We start from the raw sequence: 16210 nt of genomic DNA on the forward strand, positions 1-16210 counted from the left end.
TGCAAGCCATCCACAATGACCTCTGCCACCTGGGGGTTACCCGGCTCGTCCATTTCATCAAGTTCCGCAACCTACCTTACTCAACCAAGGAGGTCATGGCCATGGTCAGGGCCTGCCAAGTCTGTGCGGAGTGCAAACCGCACTTCTACCGGCCAGACAAGGTTCGGCTCGTGAAGGCCTCGGGCCCCTTTGAGCGACTGAGCGTGGACTTCAAGGGGCCCCTCCCGTCCACCAACCGTTATGCCTATTTCCTCACCGTGAACGATGAGTTCTCCCGTTTCCCATTCGCCATTCCCTGCCCCGACATGACCTCAGCCACGGTGATTAAGGCACTGCACAGCATCTTCACCCTGTTCGGTTTCCCCGCTTATATCCACAGCGACCGGGGTACATCGTTCATGAGCAATGAACTGCGTAAGTATCTGCTCAGCAAAGGCATCGCCTCGAGCAGAACGACCAGTTATAACCCACGGGGAAACGGGCAGGTGGAGAGGGAGAATGCAACAGTGTGCAAGGCTGTCCTTCTGGCCCTGCGGTCGAGAAATCTCCCAACCACCCGCTGGCAGGAGGTCCTACCCGATGCCCTACACTCCATTAGGTCACTCCTCTGCACGGCCACGAATGAGACCCCTCACAACCGATTGTTTCTCTTCCCCAGGAAGTCTACCTCCGGGGTCTCGCTTCCACCTTGGCTGATGGCTCCGGGACCTGTTCTTCTCCGGAGGCAAGCGAGGAGCCATAAAACGGACCCCCTAGTTGAAAAGGTCCGACTGCTCCACGCCAACCCCAGTTACGCCTACGTGGAGTACTCCGACGGCAGGCAAGATACGGTTTCCCTCCGGGGTCTGGCACCCGCTGGATCCTCCACCACAGATGCCCCTTCCCGCGCCGCACCCCTGCAGGACCCGTCGCCCCCTACAACACACCCCCTTCCGGCCCTACCACCTGTTGGTGAGCCCATATCGTGCACCCCCCTTTACACACCCCGCCGGCGCCGGCTCCACTCCCCCCGGCCCTGCCTAGTTCCTCTGCCCCGACCCGGACCGAAGCTCCGACCGCTGTGCTCCCGGATGTGCCCTCAACCGGGACGTCCGTGCCCGCCGCACCACCGCTCGAATTGAGGAGGACGATCCGGCCACCGAGACGGATGGACCTATGATGGCACTTCACCCCCGCCGGACTCCTTTTTAAACAGGGGGTGAATGTGATGAACGGTTACTGCCTTATCATCATGTAAGGTGATGTCCCCTTTAAGACCGGGCTTGGAACCCTGGGGACTCCGCCTCTGGCTCCGCCCATCTGGGAGCCATACATAAAGGGCTGCCTCATGGTCTGTAACAGTCAGCTCTCGTCTCTAGCTCTAGCATAGTTATTAGTCTAATAAAGCCTTCTTTACAGTTTAATCTCTAAGCGTCATTATTGAGGGTACCTCCGACAGTGTAAAACAGGTGAATGGGAGAAAGAAGCCTGAATGAGATCTTCCTGATTGAGTTCAGTGAAAATAAAAATAGGGAGCGATGTTAATTGGTCAGCTGATTCACTGTTGCCTCTTTCACATTGTTGCGCAAAACCTATCCCTGTGTATGAAAAAAAAATAATTTACAGGATTTGGGTGTTGCTGGCTGGCCAGCTTCTATTGCACAGCTCTAATTGCCCTTGAGAAGGTGGTGGTGAGCTGCTGCCTTGAACTGATGGAAGTTTAGGTACATCCACTGTGCTGCTAAGTTCCAGGATTTTGACCTGGCAACAGTGCGAAACTGTGATATATTTCCAAGTCAGGATGGTGAGTGACTTGGAGGGGAACCTCCAGGTTATAGCGTTCCCAGGTATCTGCTACCCTTCTCCTTCTCTATGGTAGCGGGTTTGGAAGGTGCTGCCTCAGGAGCCTTGGCGAGTTTGTGCAGTGCATCTTGTGGATGGCACACACGGCTGCTATTGTTCATCAGTAGCGGAGGGAGTGAATGTTTTTGGAAGGGGTAGCAATCGAATGGGCTGCTTAGTCCTGGATGGTGTTGAGCTTGAGTGTTGTTGGAGCTGCACTCATCCAGGGAAGTGTGGGGAGGCGGGGGGATTCTGGTCAATATTACTGAATGAGTCCTTAACCCTTTCATTGCTTTGTGCACAATTTAACCCACTTGCTTTAAGCAGGTGGTAATACCTGTTCAAAAATAATACATTTTAGAGTTCTGTACACTTAATACCTTGATTCTTAACCGTGCCAGGTGACACATGAGACAGACTAAGCACCAGCTTATTTCTGTTTCCATAGCGAGCTTTCCTCTAGAACAGGTCGCCAGCCCGTCGCTAGAGGCTATTGTTGGAGCAGTGCCACTCTGCATCAACATGGCTGACCAGGTGACCCTTGCTGCCTGTCACAGATACATTGGAAGGATTTACAGGTTGATAATCAACAAAACAAAGTACTGCAGATGCTAAAAACAGAAACTGCCGGGCAGGTCTGGTGGCCCCCGTGGAGTGAGAAACCGAGTTAATGTTTTGAATTCAATATGTCTCCTCTTCGGAGCCTGATAATCAACCTGTTCAGCCACATTACAAATGCACCTTCCTTGGGTATCATCCTTGGGTGGGACTCGAACACAGAGCGTCTGAGTCAGAGGCGCTACCCACTGTGCCTTGCCTCCTCCCAAACTAACACTATAGAGATTTCTAGCTTGGAGCAACAGGCCCATTTCTGTTGTTACACCTCATGTTCATCAATTATCTCCCCTCTTTCCTTTTAGATAACTCTTGCCCATTAATAGAATGTAATAAACACCAGTTCTTTCAGACATGGCACTTTTTAATTCTGTATCGATTCGCTGTTAACTTGCAGTGGGAGTTTGCTGCATATGTTGTATATTGTTTTACCAAGCAGTTGGCTTGGAATTCCAGAGACCTATTGTGCTACCAGTTGCTGGGATATGGAGAGGTTTCCACCTATCCCATGTCATTGATCTGACTCATTCTCAAATCCTGGGCTTAATCCTGGCACAATGGTTAGCACCGCGGTCTCACGGCACCGAGGACCCAGGTTCGATTTGGGCCGCAGGTCACTGTCCGTGTGGAGTTTGCACATTCTCCCTGTGTTTGCGTGGGTTTCACCCCCACAACCCAAAGATGTGCAGGGTAGGTGGATTGGCCACGCTAAATTGCCCCTTAATGAGAAAAAAAATTGAGCACTCTCACTCATTTAAGACCAATAAGGAGAAATATTTTTCTGAGGGCTAAGAGTCTTTGGAACTCACTCCCTCAGGTGATGGAAACAGAGGCTTTGTATATTTTTAAGGCAGAGGGGTGGATAGATTCTAAAGGGATGAAAGATTACCGGAGATTGGTGGGAATGTGGAGTTGAGGCTGCAATTAAATGAAAATGAAAATTGAAATGAAAATCGCTTATTGTCACAAGTAGGCTTCAATGAAGTTACTGTGAAAAGCCCCTAGTCGCCACATTCCGGCGCCTGTTCGGGGAGGCTGTTACGGGATCAGCCGTGATTTCATTGATTCACTCAGCAGCCTTGGAGTGGAGTGACCTACTTTGTATGTTCTTGATGTAAGAGGCGTTACATAGGTTCAGGATATTATTGCATCAGCATAGTTGTAGTTCATTGTGAAGTTTACTTCATTATAATATCATGGGCATAAATTAAATGTGTAACAGATTCTGTCTATTTACAGCTCATGTTAATGACTGTTCTCAATTGCCTGTTCGATTCTTTGAGCCAAATGCTACGGTAAGTGAGACTTTAAAAATCTTGTTGAAGTTGAACCTTTAACATGTGTAACTATAGTTCATTGAAAACATTCCCCCATTCCCTTCCCACCAAATTGATTTACCACCACCCTACTTTCGACCCACTCCCAACTCAGACCCTGTGTCCGGATGCATCAGACTGTTTCCAACTTTGGCCCACCCAGAGCTGAGCTTCTGAACCTATATCCACACCATGTATTCCAAAGGCGACTTGATTAGCTTATGTTTGGAAACTACATTACCCAGGGTTCCATGTTCAAGTGATGAATGTTAATGGCCCATCTCCAACAGTTGAATACCTTTTGGTGGTAGCCATAAGTGCCTTGCAAATGAGACAGGAGAAGTGAGTCCTTCACACTCCCCTGAAGTCGGCAGAATTTAAAATCATTATCTGGTATAAATCATATCATCATAACAGTTCTTTTTGATCCATTTTGTATTTTTCAGGAAAAATGTGGAAAAGAAATCTCTAATGGAGAATATGGATGGGGTTCTGCTGATCATGGATGAGATTGTGGATGGAGGGTGAGATGATTTTTACACATTTTGCATTTTTGTTTTCCAGATAAAGCCACATTCTTTGGAAATAGTTGACCGTTGGGGAGTTTTTGCCTATTTGCGGGTTGTTAATGAGGACATGTTGCATAAATACGGCTTGCTTGCCTTCTCTAAAACAATTAAAAGTGATCTAATTTAGGTACTTTAAAATAATAACAAGATTTGATCGGAAATGGTTCCTCTATCTACCCTATGGTGGCAGTCCAGAACAAGGGAGGTAAGAACCAGGCTGTTCAGAGGTGATGTCAGGCAGCACTTCACACAAAGTTGAGTGGAAATCTCCATTAACATGGCACTGAGTAACAGTGTGACTCCGAGGTACAGTCACTACATGGCACTGAGTAACAGTGTGACTCCAAGGTACAGTCAGTAACAGTGTGACTCCGAGATACAGTCACTACATGGCACTGAGTAACGGTGTGACTCCGAGGTACAGTCAGTAACAGTGTGACTCCGAGATACAGTCAGTAACATGGCACTGAGTAACAGTGTGACTCCGAGATACAGTCAGTGACATGGCACTGAGTAACAGTGTGACTCCGAGGTACAGTCAGTGACATGGCACTGAGTAACAGTGTGACTCCCGAGTAGAAGGATTACTGAGTTGCAGTGCGAGAGAGCTGAATTGACATTAGTCAGTCACAAACTCTGGCCATGTTTTTTATCCTGTGTTTTTACTTTGCTTCTACTCTTTTGACAGGGTCATTTTGGAGAGTGATCCCCAGCAGGTCATTCAGAAAGTGAATTTCCGGGTAAGTGTCTGTTCTAGAACATTCCTGTCATTCCACCCCCGCTTTTTGTGCTCTCTTGTTTGGGGCGACTATATCTTTACTCTTTTCTTTCTGTCCTTCTCTCTCCCTTTCCCTCTGCCAGACAGACACTGAATCAGCCTATGGCTTTGTTCTCTTTGACTATCTGACCAGCAGCGGGAACAGTGAAGACCAATGCCATCGGCCTCTGAATTAATGACGGGTAGTGCAGGTACAGGATGGTGTCTGGCCTCGTTGCATGCTGTAGCATGGAATTGCCTGTCAACTTGATGAGGGGTTTGCCTCTGATTGAAATGTCTTTATCTGGCTATTTACATACTAGCGCTAGCATTTGTGCATTTAGCTGATCTCGGCTGAGGAGACCAGGGAGGAAGTTGGAAAGTCATGAAGCTGGGGCGATGAAGTTGTACAGGGGGTACAAGAATGTGTTGTGCTGTAGAGCAATGCTTGCATTTCTGTACCAACATTGCCAATCTCCGGACTTCCTGGAGCACATTAAAGCCGATTGAATTTTCACTGTTGTAACGTAGGAAACACAGCAGTTAACTTGCACACGGCAAGCTCTCACAAATAGTACCATAGAATTTACAGTGCAGAAGGAGGCCATTCGGCCCATCGAGTCTGCACCGACTCTTGGAAAGAGCACCCCACCCAAGGTCCACACCTCCACCCTTTCCCCATAACCCAGTAACCCCACCCAACACTAAGGGCAATTTAGCATGGCCAATCCACCTAACCTGCACATCTTTGGACTGTGGGAGGAAACCGGAGCACCCGGAGGAAACCCCCGCACACACAGGGAGAACGTGCAGACTCCGCACAGACAGTGACCCAATCCGGGAATCGAATCTTTTTGTGCTCTCTTGTTGGGGCGACTATATCTTTACTCTTTTCTTTCTGTCCTTCTCTCTCCCTTTCCCTCTGCCAGACAGACACTGAATTTTCACTGTTGTAACGTAGGAAACACAGCAGTTAACTTGCACACGGCAAGCTTCTGGGACCCTGGAGCTGTGAAGCAATTGTGCTATCCACAATGCTACCGTGTTGCCCAAATGTGATACCAACCAGGTAATCTCCGACAGGATTTTCTGTTTCTGCCAGCAGTGAGCTTGGTGCTGGTGCGAGCGGAAAGGTCAGAGGCAAAGAGTCAAAGTCCTGGGGCGAAATTCTCCGGTATCAGCGCGATGTCCGCCGACTGGTGCCCAAAATGGCGCAAATCAGTCGGGCATCGCGCCGCCCCAAAGGTGCGGAATGCTCCGCATCTTTGGGGGCCGAGCCCTAACCTTGAGTGGCTAGGCTTGCGCCAGACAAATTTCCGCCCCGCCAGCTGGCGGAAGAGGCCTTTGGTGCCCCGCCAGCTGGCGCGGAAATGACATCTCCGGGCGGCGCATGCGCGGGAGCGTCAGCGGCCGCTCACGGCATTCCCGCGCATGCGCAGTGGAGGGAGTCTCTTCCGCCTCCGCCATGGTGGAGACCGTGGCGAAGGCGGAAGGGAAAGAGTGCCCCCCTGGCACAGGCCCGCCCGCGGATCGGTGGGCCCCGATCGCGGGCCAGGCCACCGTGGGGGCACCCCCCGGGGCCAGATCGTCCCACGCGCCCCCCCAGGACCACGGAGCCCGCCCGCGTCGCCTTGTCCCGCCGGTAAGGTAGGTGGTTTAATCTACGCCGGTGGGACAGGCATTTTAGCGGCGGGACTTCGGGCCGGAGAATCGCGGGGGGGGGGGGGGGTGCCAACCGGCGCGGCGCGATTCCCGCCCCCGCCGAATATCCGGTGCCGGAGACTACGGCAACCGGCGGGGGCGGAGAATCTCGCCCCTGTTGACTGGAAAACAGTTGGGAATTCTCCCCACTTTCACGGTGGGCAGGATTTCCTGTTGACCCACGATGAAAACCCCATCTGCCTCCAATTAGCATGTCTCGGATACTCATTGAAAACGCAACTCGCCGGAATTCCCCCCTGCCCACACTCCTCCTAATTACCTGCTGTGCCGGCGGGAAATGAGACCAGTCTGATTCACAACCTTGCATGCAGTGTGCAGGTGTCCACCCTCGCTTTGCTTGTGACTTTGAGGTGGGTGCAACATTTGGAGCCACCCTGCAACAGGGCGTCAGCGATGCCAGTGTTAGAACATAGAACATTACAGCGCAGTACAGGCCCTTCGGCCCTCGATGTTGTGCCGACCTGTGAAACCACTCTAAAGCCGATCTACACTATTCCCTTATCGTCCATATGTCTATCCAATGACCATTTCAATGCCCTTCGTGTTGGCGAGTCCACTACTGTTGCATTCCACACCCTTACTACTCTCTGAGTAAAGAATCTACCTCTGACATCTGTCCTATATCTATCTTCCCTCAATTTAAAGCTATGTCCCCTCGTGCTAGACATCACCATCCAAGGAAAAAGGCTCTCACTGTCCACCCTATCCAATCCTCTGATCATCTTGTATGGCTCAATTAAGTCACCTCTTAACCTTCTTCTCTCTAACGAAAACAGCCTCAAGTCCCTCAGCCTTTCCTCATAAGATCTTCCCTCCATACCAGGCAACATTCCAGTAAATCTCCTCTGCACCCTTTCCAATGCTTCCACATCCTTCCTATAATGCGGCGACCAGAATTGCACGCAATACTCCAAATGCGGCCGCACCAGAGTTTTGTACAGCTGCAACATGTCCTCATGGCTCCGAAACTCAATCCCTCTACCAATAAAAGATAACACACCGTACGCCTTCTTAACAACCCTCTCAACCTGGGTGGCAACTTTCAGGGATCTATGTACATGGACACCGAGATCTCTCTGCTCATCCACACTGCCAAGAATCTTACCATTAGCCCAGTACTCTGTCTTCCTGTTATTCCTTCCAAAATGAATCACCTCACACTTTTCTGCATTAAACTCCATTTGCCACCTCTCAGCCCAGCGCTGCAGCTTATCTATGTCCCTCTGTAACTTGTAACATCCTTCCGCACTGTCCACAATTCCACCGACTTTAGTGTCATTTGCAAATTTACTCACCCATCCTTCTATGCCCTCCTCCAGGTCATTTATAAAAATGTCAAACAGCAGTGGCCCCAAAACAGATCCTTGTGGTACACCACTAGTAACTGGACTCTAGTCTGAACACTTCCCATCAACCACCACCCTTTGTCTTCCTCCAGCTAGCCAATTTCTGATCCAAACTGCTAAATCACCCTGAATCCCATGCCTCCGTATTTTCTGCAGTAGCCTACCGTGGGGAACCTTATCAAACTTTACTGAAATCCATCAACTGCTTTACCCTCATCCACCTGTTTGGTCACCTTCTCAAAGAACTCAATACGGTTTGTGAGGTTGTGTTTGGGTTGCTCACTGTGGCTACTGGGTAGTCCAGGGTGAGTTGTGTGCTGCCGTCCTCGAGCCAGATTGCAGACATGGCGACTGGGAATGGGTAACGGACACATGAGGGTGAGGGTGGAATAACGGTGTTGTGGGAGCACAGTGGCAGGCAGAGAGATTGGGGTGTGGAAGCTGGAGCCTGCCGTGATACAGTGGCACATGGACATGGGGGGTGGATGGGATTTAGAAGAATGAGGGAATGTACACAGACTCTGGATTGGAGTGGCCGGGGGGGGGGGGCTCTGGAATGTCCAGACTGTAATTGGGCTGCTTGATTGCCCATTCCCGTTTACACACAACCAGAATTGTGCCATTCGTGTGTACCTACCTTCCATTAACAGACAAAAAGGTCATCTGACTGTAATAGGATAATGGCTGGTCATGCACGAATGTCTTGAAAGACCACGGGCGAGATTTTCCACCGGCGTGATTCTCTGTTTTGCCGGTGCCCGGGGGTTTCCCGACGGCGTGGGGCTGCCCCACAACGGGAAACCCCATTGACCTGCCGGGGTAACGGAGAATCCCGCCGGCAGGTCGGGGCAGAAATTTGGCGGGACGGAGAATCCCGCCCAATGGATGAATCACCTTGTGCATTCCCAAATGAGTTTAAGTCTGAATGGAACCATGTGACTCAGCATGAGTCCGGGCTAACAGTATTTTCCTTTGGGCAGCACGGTGGCGCAGTGGTTAGCACTCCAGCCTCACGGCACCGAGGTCCCAGGTTCAATCCCGGCTCTGGGTCACTGTCCGTGTGGAATTTGCACATTCTCCCCGTGCCTGCGTGGGTCTCACCCCCACAACCCAAAGATGTGCAGGGTAGATGGATTGGCCACGCTAAATTGGCCCTTAATTGGAAAACATGAATTGGGTATTCTGAAATTTATATGGAAAAAAAAAAACAGTATTCTCCTTCAGTCTGTTTAACCCTTAAATTGCATGCTACATTTTGGACCCCGTTTCTGGTCCCAATTTCCGAATATCTCCCACATCTTGACAACATGCAAGTTATCTTCCTGCTCCAGGGAGGGGCAAGAGCTTTTGTGCTCAGTGGGCATCAGGCATAGCTGGCATGCAGGGTGTAGTCCTTGCCTCACACTCTGGGGTAATGGGAATATCTGGCTTGGTACTCCGATGGGATGGTCATAGGAGGAATCTACAGCCTTTAAACGGAAAGCTTGTTTGTGGAGGAAGGTCATCTCTGTCACCATGCAACAGCCTCGATGGGGGTGGGTGAGGCCCGCATGGGGACAACAGTGATGGTTTCAGGGGCAAGGGCAGGAATCTCCACTACCATGATAATGGGGTCCAAGGTTTCTGGGGGAGGTGGTTCTCCCTGCATAACAAGAGGGTGGGGGAAGATTGAGCAACTCGAACACTGACAGAGGGAGGGTTGAAGCTGGTCTGGAAGTAGAAAAATGCCCTTTACATTATGTGAGATTCACACTGGAAATGTCATCCTCCAAGTGCCACTGAGGACGGATACAACTCAACAGAGTTTGACAAGATCCATCATAGAGCAGATCATCAGGATCCTAAAGATGTACTTCCAATGCTTGGACTGCTCTGCAGTAATCCCCACAGAGGGTATCCTGCCAGTGGTGCTGTGCCCTGCACAACCTGGCAAGGGCTTGAACTAGTACCAATGAAGACAGCTATTTGAAGACAGGTTAACGTTGCTGGTGACCCTTGAAGGCAATTGAGCACATAGAATCCACGGTGTCTTGGAAGCAATAAAAGTTTGGAATGCAATTTGCAATCACTTTCAATAAAGAGCTTGACACATCACCCTGAAATTACACACTGGGCAATTAACTTAAATTAATCAACTAGACATCACGGGAATGTGAGGCTCACAAAAAAAGGTGATTTTGGAGTGGGAGTTTAGTTCAACCTCACAATCTGAAGGTCCATAGATGCACATGAATGATGCATTCAAATGATACGGCCATTGCGGGAACAACAAATGTATTTACAATGGTGCATGATATAAACAGGAAGTGAATATCCATGAGCCGGAAGTGATATCAATGTTACTTAATCTTTCTAACCCTATTGCTACGGCTTGGGGAGGTCATGTCTGACAAATATGTTTGAGTTCTTTGAGGAGGTAACAAGGAAGTAACAAAGGAGAACAGGGGACGTGATTTATTTAGATTTCCAGAAGGCCTTTGGCAAGGTACCGCATAGGAGACTGTAAGAGCCCATGTTGTTAAGGGTAAGATCCTGGCATGGATAGAGGATTGGCTGACTGGCAGAAGGCAGAGAGTGGGGTTAAAGGGGTGTTTTTCAGAGTGGCAGCCGGTGACTGGTGGTGTGCGTCAGGGTCGGTTCTGGGACCACAACTTTTCACAATATACATTAATGATCTGGAAGAAGGAACTAAGGTGCTGTTGCTAAGTTTGCAGAAGATGCAATCTGCGGAACTCTTTGCTGTGGGGGCCAAATCACTGAGTTTTTAAGACGGGGCTGGAAAGGTTCTTGATTAATAAGGGGATCAGGGGTTATGGGGAGAAGGCAGGAGAATGGGGAGGAGAAAATATCAGCCATGATTGAATAGCGGAGCAGACTCGATGGGCCGAGTGGACTAATTCTGCTCCTGTGTGTTATGGTCCTATGGCAACGTCCTTGTGGAATCCTGACCTTTTCAGCAGGTGAAGGCGATCTGCTCACTGCTGTGCCCTGTTGACTTTAGTGACTGGTGGGAGGGCTCTACCTTTTGCGGGGAGGGTAGGGGGAGAGCAGGAGAAGGATCAGAGCTGGGGGGGGAGGGGGAAAGAGTCTCCAGGTTGGGTTGCGAGGGAAGCTGTGTCAGCGTGAGTAATTGGGGGGGGGGCAGCTGTATAGTTACCGCTGTGTTAGACTAGGTTTTTTCCTGTTTAACATTTCCTGGATAGCTAGTACATCGGAACCATCTGAAGCCTCTTGACTTGGAGTTGCACACGTTTTCAGAGGAACCTGGGAAGCAGGAGGATTGCCCGTTGGGAGTTCATACTTGGCGGGTGTTACTTGAGAGAAAATGAATGTATTGAGGTGCCTAGACTCTGGATTCTTGTAAAACACGCTGAGGTGTTTATTTTTTTTTTTAAATAATATTTTATTGAAAATTTTTGGTCAACCAACACAGTACATTGTGCATCCTTTACACAACATTGTAACAATACAGATAATAATGACCTTTTTAAATTTAAACAAAAACAACAAATAAATAAATATTAAATAACAAAAAATAAAAACTAGCCCTGATTGGCAACTGCCTTGTCTCAATCCACACCCCCCCCCCCCCAAAGTCCTGGGCCGCTGCTGCTGCCTTCTTTGTTCTCCCCTATCTATCTTTCCGCAAGATATTCGACGAACGGTTGCCACCGCCTAGTAAACCCTTGAGCCGACCCCCTTAGGACGAACTTAATCCGCTCTAACTTTATGAACCCCGCCATATCATTTATCCAGGTCTCCACCCCCGGGGGCTTGGCTTCTTTCCACATTAGCAATATTCTGCGCCGGGCTACTAGGGACGCAAAGGCCAAAACATCGGCCTCTTTCGCCTCCTGCACTCCCGGCTCTTGTGCAACCCCAAATATAGCCAACCCCCAGCTTGGTTCGACCCGGACTCCTACTACTTTCGAAAGCACCTTTGTCACCCCCATCCAAAACCCCTGTAGTGCCGGGCATGACCAAAACATATGGGTATGATTCGCTGGGCTTCTCGAGCACCTCGCACACCTATCCTCCACCCCAAAAAATTTACTGAGCCGTGTTCCAGTCATATGTGCCCTGTGTAATACCTTAAACTGAATCAGGCATAGCCTGGCGCACGAGGACGACGAGTTTACCCTGTTTAGGGCATCTGCCCACATCCCCTCCTCAATCTCCTCCCCTAGCTCTTCTTCCCATTTCCCTTTTAGTTCGTCCATCATAGTCTCCCCTTCGTCTCTCATTTCCCTATATATATACGACACCTTACCGTCCCCCACCCATTTCTTTGAGATGACTCTGTCCTGCACCTCTTGTGTCGGGAGCTGCGGGAATTCCCTCACCTGTTGCCTCGCAAAAGCCCTCAATTGCATGTACCTGAATGCATTCCCTTGGGGCAACCCATATTTCTCGGTCAGCGCTCCCAGACTCGCAAACTTCCCATCCACAAATAGATCTTTCAATTGCGTTATACCTGCTCTTTGCCACATTCCATATCCCCCATCCATTCCCCCCGGGGCAAACCTATGGTTGTTTCTTATCGGGGACCCCCCCAGTGCTCCGGTCTTTCCCCTATGTCGTCTCCACTGTCCCCAAATCTTCAGTGTAGCTACCACCACCGGACTCGTGGTATAGTTCCTTGGTGAGAACGGCAATGGGGCTGTCACCATAGCCTGCAGGCTGGTCCCCCTACAGGACGCCCTCTCTAATCTCTTCCACGCCGCTCCTTCCTCCTCTCCCATCCACTTACTCACCATTGAAATATTAGCGGCCCAATAATACTCACTTAGGCTCGGTAGTGCCAGCCCCCCCCTATCCCTACTACGCTGTAAGAATCCCTTCCTCACTCTCGGAGTCTTCCCGGCCCAAACAAAACCCATGATACTCTTTTCTATCCTTTTGAAAAAAGCCTTCGTGATCACCACCGGGAGACACTGAAACACAAAGAGGAATCTCGGGAGGACCACCATCTTAACCGCCTGCACCCTCCCTGCCATTGACAATGCTACCATATCCCATCTCTTGAAATCTTCCTCCATCTGTTCCACCAACCGCGTCAAATTTAGCCTGTGCAATGTGCCCCAATTCTTAGCTATCTGGATCCCCAGGTAACGAAAGTCTCTTGTTACCTTCCTCAACGGTAGGTCTTCTATTTCTCTACTCTGCTCCCCTGGATGCACCACAAACAGCTCACTCTTCCCCATGTTCAATTTATACCCTGAAAAATCCCCAAACTCCCCAAGTATCCGCATTATTTCTGGCATCCCCTCCGCTGGATCCGCCACATATAGTAGCAGATCATCCGCATATAAAGATACCCGGTGTTCTTCTCCTCCCCTAAGTATTCCCCTCCATCCCTTGGAACCTCTCAGCGCTATCGCCAGGGGCTCAATCGCCAGTGCAAACAGTAATGGGGACAGAGGACATCCCTGCCTTGTCCCTCTATGGAGCCGAAAATATGCCGATCCCCGTCCATTCGTGACCACACTCGCCACTGGGGCCCTATACAACAGCTGCACCCATCTAACATACCCCTCTCCGAACCCAAATCTCCTCAACACCTCCCACAGATAATCCCACTCCACTCTATCAAATGCTTTCTCAGCATCCATCGCCACTACTATCTCCGTTTCACCCTCTGGTGGGGCCATCATCATTACCCCTAACAACCTCCGTATGTTCGTGTTCAGCTGTCTCCCCTTCACAAACCCAGTTTGGTCCTCATGAACCACCCCCGGGACACATTCCTCTTTTCTCATTGCCATTACCTTGGCCAAGACCTTGGCATCTACATTGAGGAGGGAGATTGGTCTGTAGGACCCGCATTGTAGCGGATCCTTTTCCTTCTTTAAAAGAAGCGATATCGTTGCTTCTGACATAGTCGGGGGCAGTTGTCCCCTTTCCTTTGCCTCGTTAAAGGTCCTCGTCAGTAGCGGCGCGAGCAAGTCCAAATATTTTCTGTAAAATTCAACTGGGAATCCGTCCGGTCCCGGGGCCTTTCCCGTCTGCATGTTCCTAATTCCTTTCACCACTTCTTCTACCGTGATCTGTGCTCCCAATCCCATCCTTTCCTGCTCTTCCACCTTGGGAATTTCCAGCCGATCCAAAAACTCCATCATTCTCTCCCTCCCATCCGGGGGTTGAGCTTCATACAATTTTTTATAAAATGTCTTAAACACTTCATTCACTCTCTCCGCTCCCCGCTCCGTCTCTCCATCTTCGTCTCTCACCCCCCCTATTTCCCTCGCTGCTCCCCTTTTCCTCAATTGGTGTGCCAGCAATCTGCTCGCCTTCTCTCCATATTCATACTGTACACCCTGCGCCTTCCTCCATTGTGCCTCTGCAGTGCCTGTGGTCAGCAAGTCAAATTCCACATGCAGCCTTTGCCTTTCCCTATACAGTCCCTCCTCCGGTGCTTCCGCATACTGTCTGTCCACCCTCAAAAGTTCTTGCAACAACCGCTCCCGTTCCTTACTCTCCTGCTTCCCTTTATGTGTCCTTATTGATATCAGCTCCCCCCTAACCACCGCCTTCAACGCCTCCCAGACCACTCCCACCTGAACCTCCCCATTGTCATTGAGTTCCAAGTACTTTTCAATGCATCCCCTCACCCTTAAGCACACCCCCTCATCCGCCATTAGTCCCATGTCCATTCTCCAGGGTGGACGCCCTCTTGTTTCCTCCCCTATCTCCAAGTCTACCCAGTGTGGGGCATGATCCGAAATGGCTATAGCCGTATATTCCGTTCCCCTCACCCTCGGGATCAATGCCCTACCCAACACAAAAAAGTCTATGCGTGAATAGACTTTATGGACATAGGAGAAAAACGAGAACTCCTTACTCCTAGGTCTACTGAATCTCCACGGGTCCACCCCTCCCATCTGCTCCATAAAATCCTTAAGCACCTTGGCTGCTGCCGGCCTCCTACCAGTCCTGGACTTCGACCTATCCAGCCTTGGTTCCAACACCGTGTTAAAGTCTCCCCCCATTATCAGCTTTCCGGTCTCTAGGTCTGGGATGCGTCCTAGCATTCGCCTCATAAAATTGGCATCGTCCCAATTCGGGGCATACACGTTTACCAACACCACCATCTCTCCCTGTAATTTGCCACTCACCATCACGTATCTGCCCCCGTTATCCGCCACTATAGTCTTTGCCTCGAACATTACCCGCTTCCCCACTAATATAGCCACCCCCCTGTTTTTCGCATCCAGCCCCGAATGGAACACCTGCCCTACCCATCCTTTGCGCAACCTAACCTGATCTATCAGTTTCAGGTGCGTTTCCTGTAACATGACCACATCTGCTTTAAGTTTCTTAAGGTGTGCGAGTACTCGTGCCCTCTTTATCGGCCCGTTAAGCCCCCTCACGTTCCACGTGATCAGCCTAGTTGGGGGGCTTCCCACCCCCCCCCCCTTGCCGGTTAGCCATCATCTTTTTCCAGCTTCTCACCCAGTTCCCACGCAGCTGTATTTCTCCCAGACGGTGCCCCCCCGCCCATCCTTTCCCGTACCCACTCCCCCCTTTCCCCAGCAGCAGCAACCCAGTAATCCCCCCCCCCCCCCCCCACTAGACCCCCCGCTAGCGTAATTACTCCCCCCATGTTGCTCCCAGAAGTCAGCAAACTCTGGCTGACCTCGGCTTCCCCCCGTGATCACGGCTCACCCCGTGCGGCGCCCCCTCCTTCCTGCTTCTCTATTCCCGCCATAATTATCATAGCGCGGGAACCAAGCCCGCGCCTCTCCCTCGGCCCCGCCTCCCATGGCCAACGCCCCATCTCCTCTCCCTCCCCACCTCCCCCCATCACCACCTGTGGGAGAAAGAAAAGTTACCATACCGCAGGATTAATCATACAATCCCTCTTCGCCCCCCCCCCCCCACTCGTCCCACCACTTTGTCCAAACGTTCATTTTCGTAGTCCAATCATTCCAATTTTTCTTCTACAATAAAAGTCCACGCTTCATCCGCCGTCTCAAAGTAGTGGTGCCTCCCTTGATATGTGACCCACAGTCTTGCCGGTTGCAGCATTCCAAACTTTATCTTTTTTTTGTGAAGTACCGCTTT

General features: G+C 50.4%; 1 protein-coding gene across 3 annotated transcripts in view; it reads left to right on the forward strand.

The window, feature by feature from the left end:
- LOC140398656 (coatomer subunit zeta-1-like) overlaps positions 1 to 16210 on the forward strand; it is a 46672-nt gene that overhangs the window by 11819 nt on the left and 18643 nt on the right. For 2 of the 3 annotated variants that reach the window (XR_011937532.1, XR_011937533.1), the window contains exons 5-8: positions 3676 to 3731; positions 4199 to 4276; positions 5010 to 5061; positions 5183 to 5290. Coding sequence is in view for 1 of the 3 variants with exons in the window: in XM_072487570.1 (XP_072343671.1) it covers positions 3676 to 3731; positions 4199 to 4276; positions 5010 to 5061 (186 nt within the window). In the remaining 2 variants the exon portion in view is untranslated. The remainder of the gene's footprint in view (positions 1 to 3675; positions 3732 to 4198; positions 4277 to 5009; positions 5062 to 5182; positions 5291 to 16210) is intronic. The other variant, XM_072487570.1, reaches the window with a different exon arrangement.

The sequence above is a fragment of the Scyliorhinus torazame genome, chromosome 21 (assembly GCF_047496885.1).
Source record: "Scyliorhinus torazame isolate Kashiwa2021f chromosome 21, sScyTor2.1, whole genome shotgun sequence".
Classification (NCBI taxonomy): domain Eukaryota; kingdom Metazoa; phylum Chordata; class Chondrichthyes; order Carcharhiniformes; family Scyliorhinidae; genus Scyliorhinus; species Scyliorhinus torazame.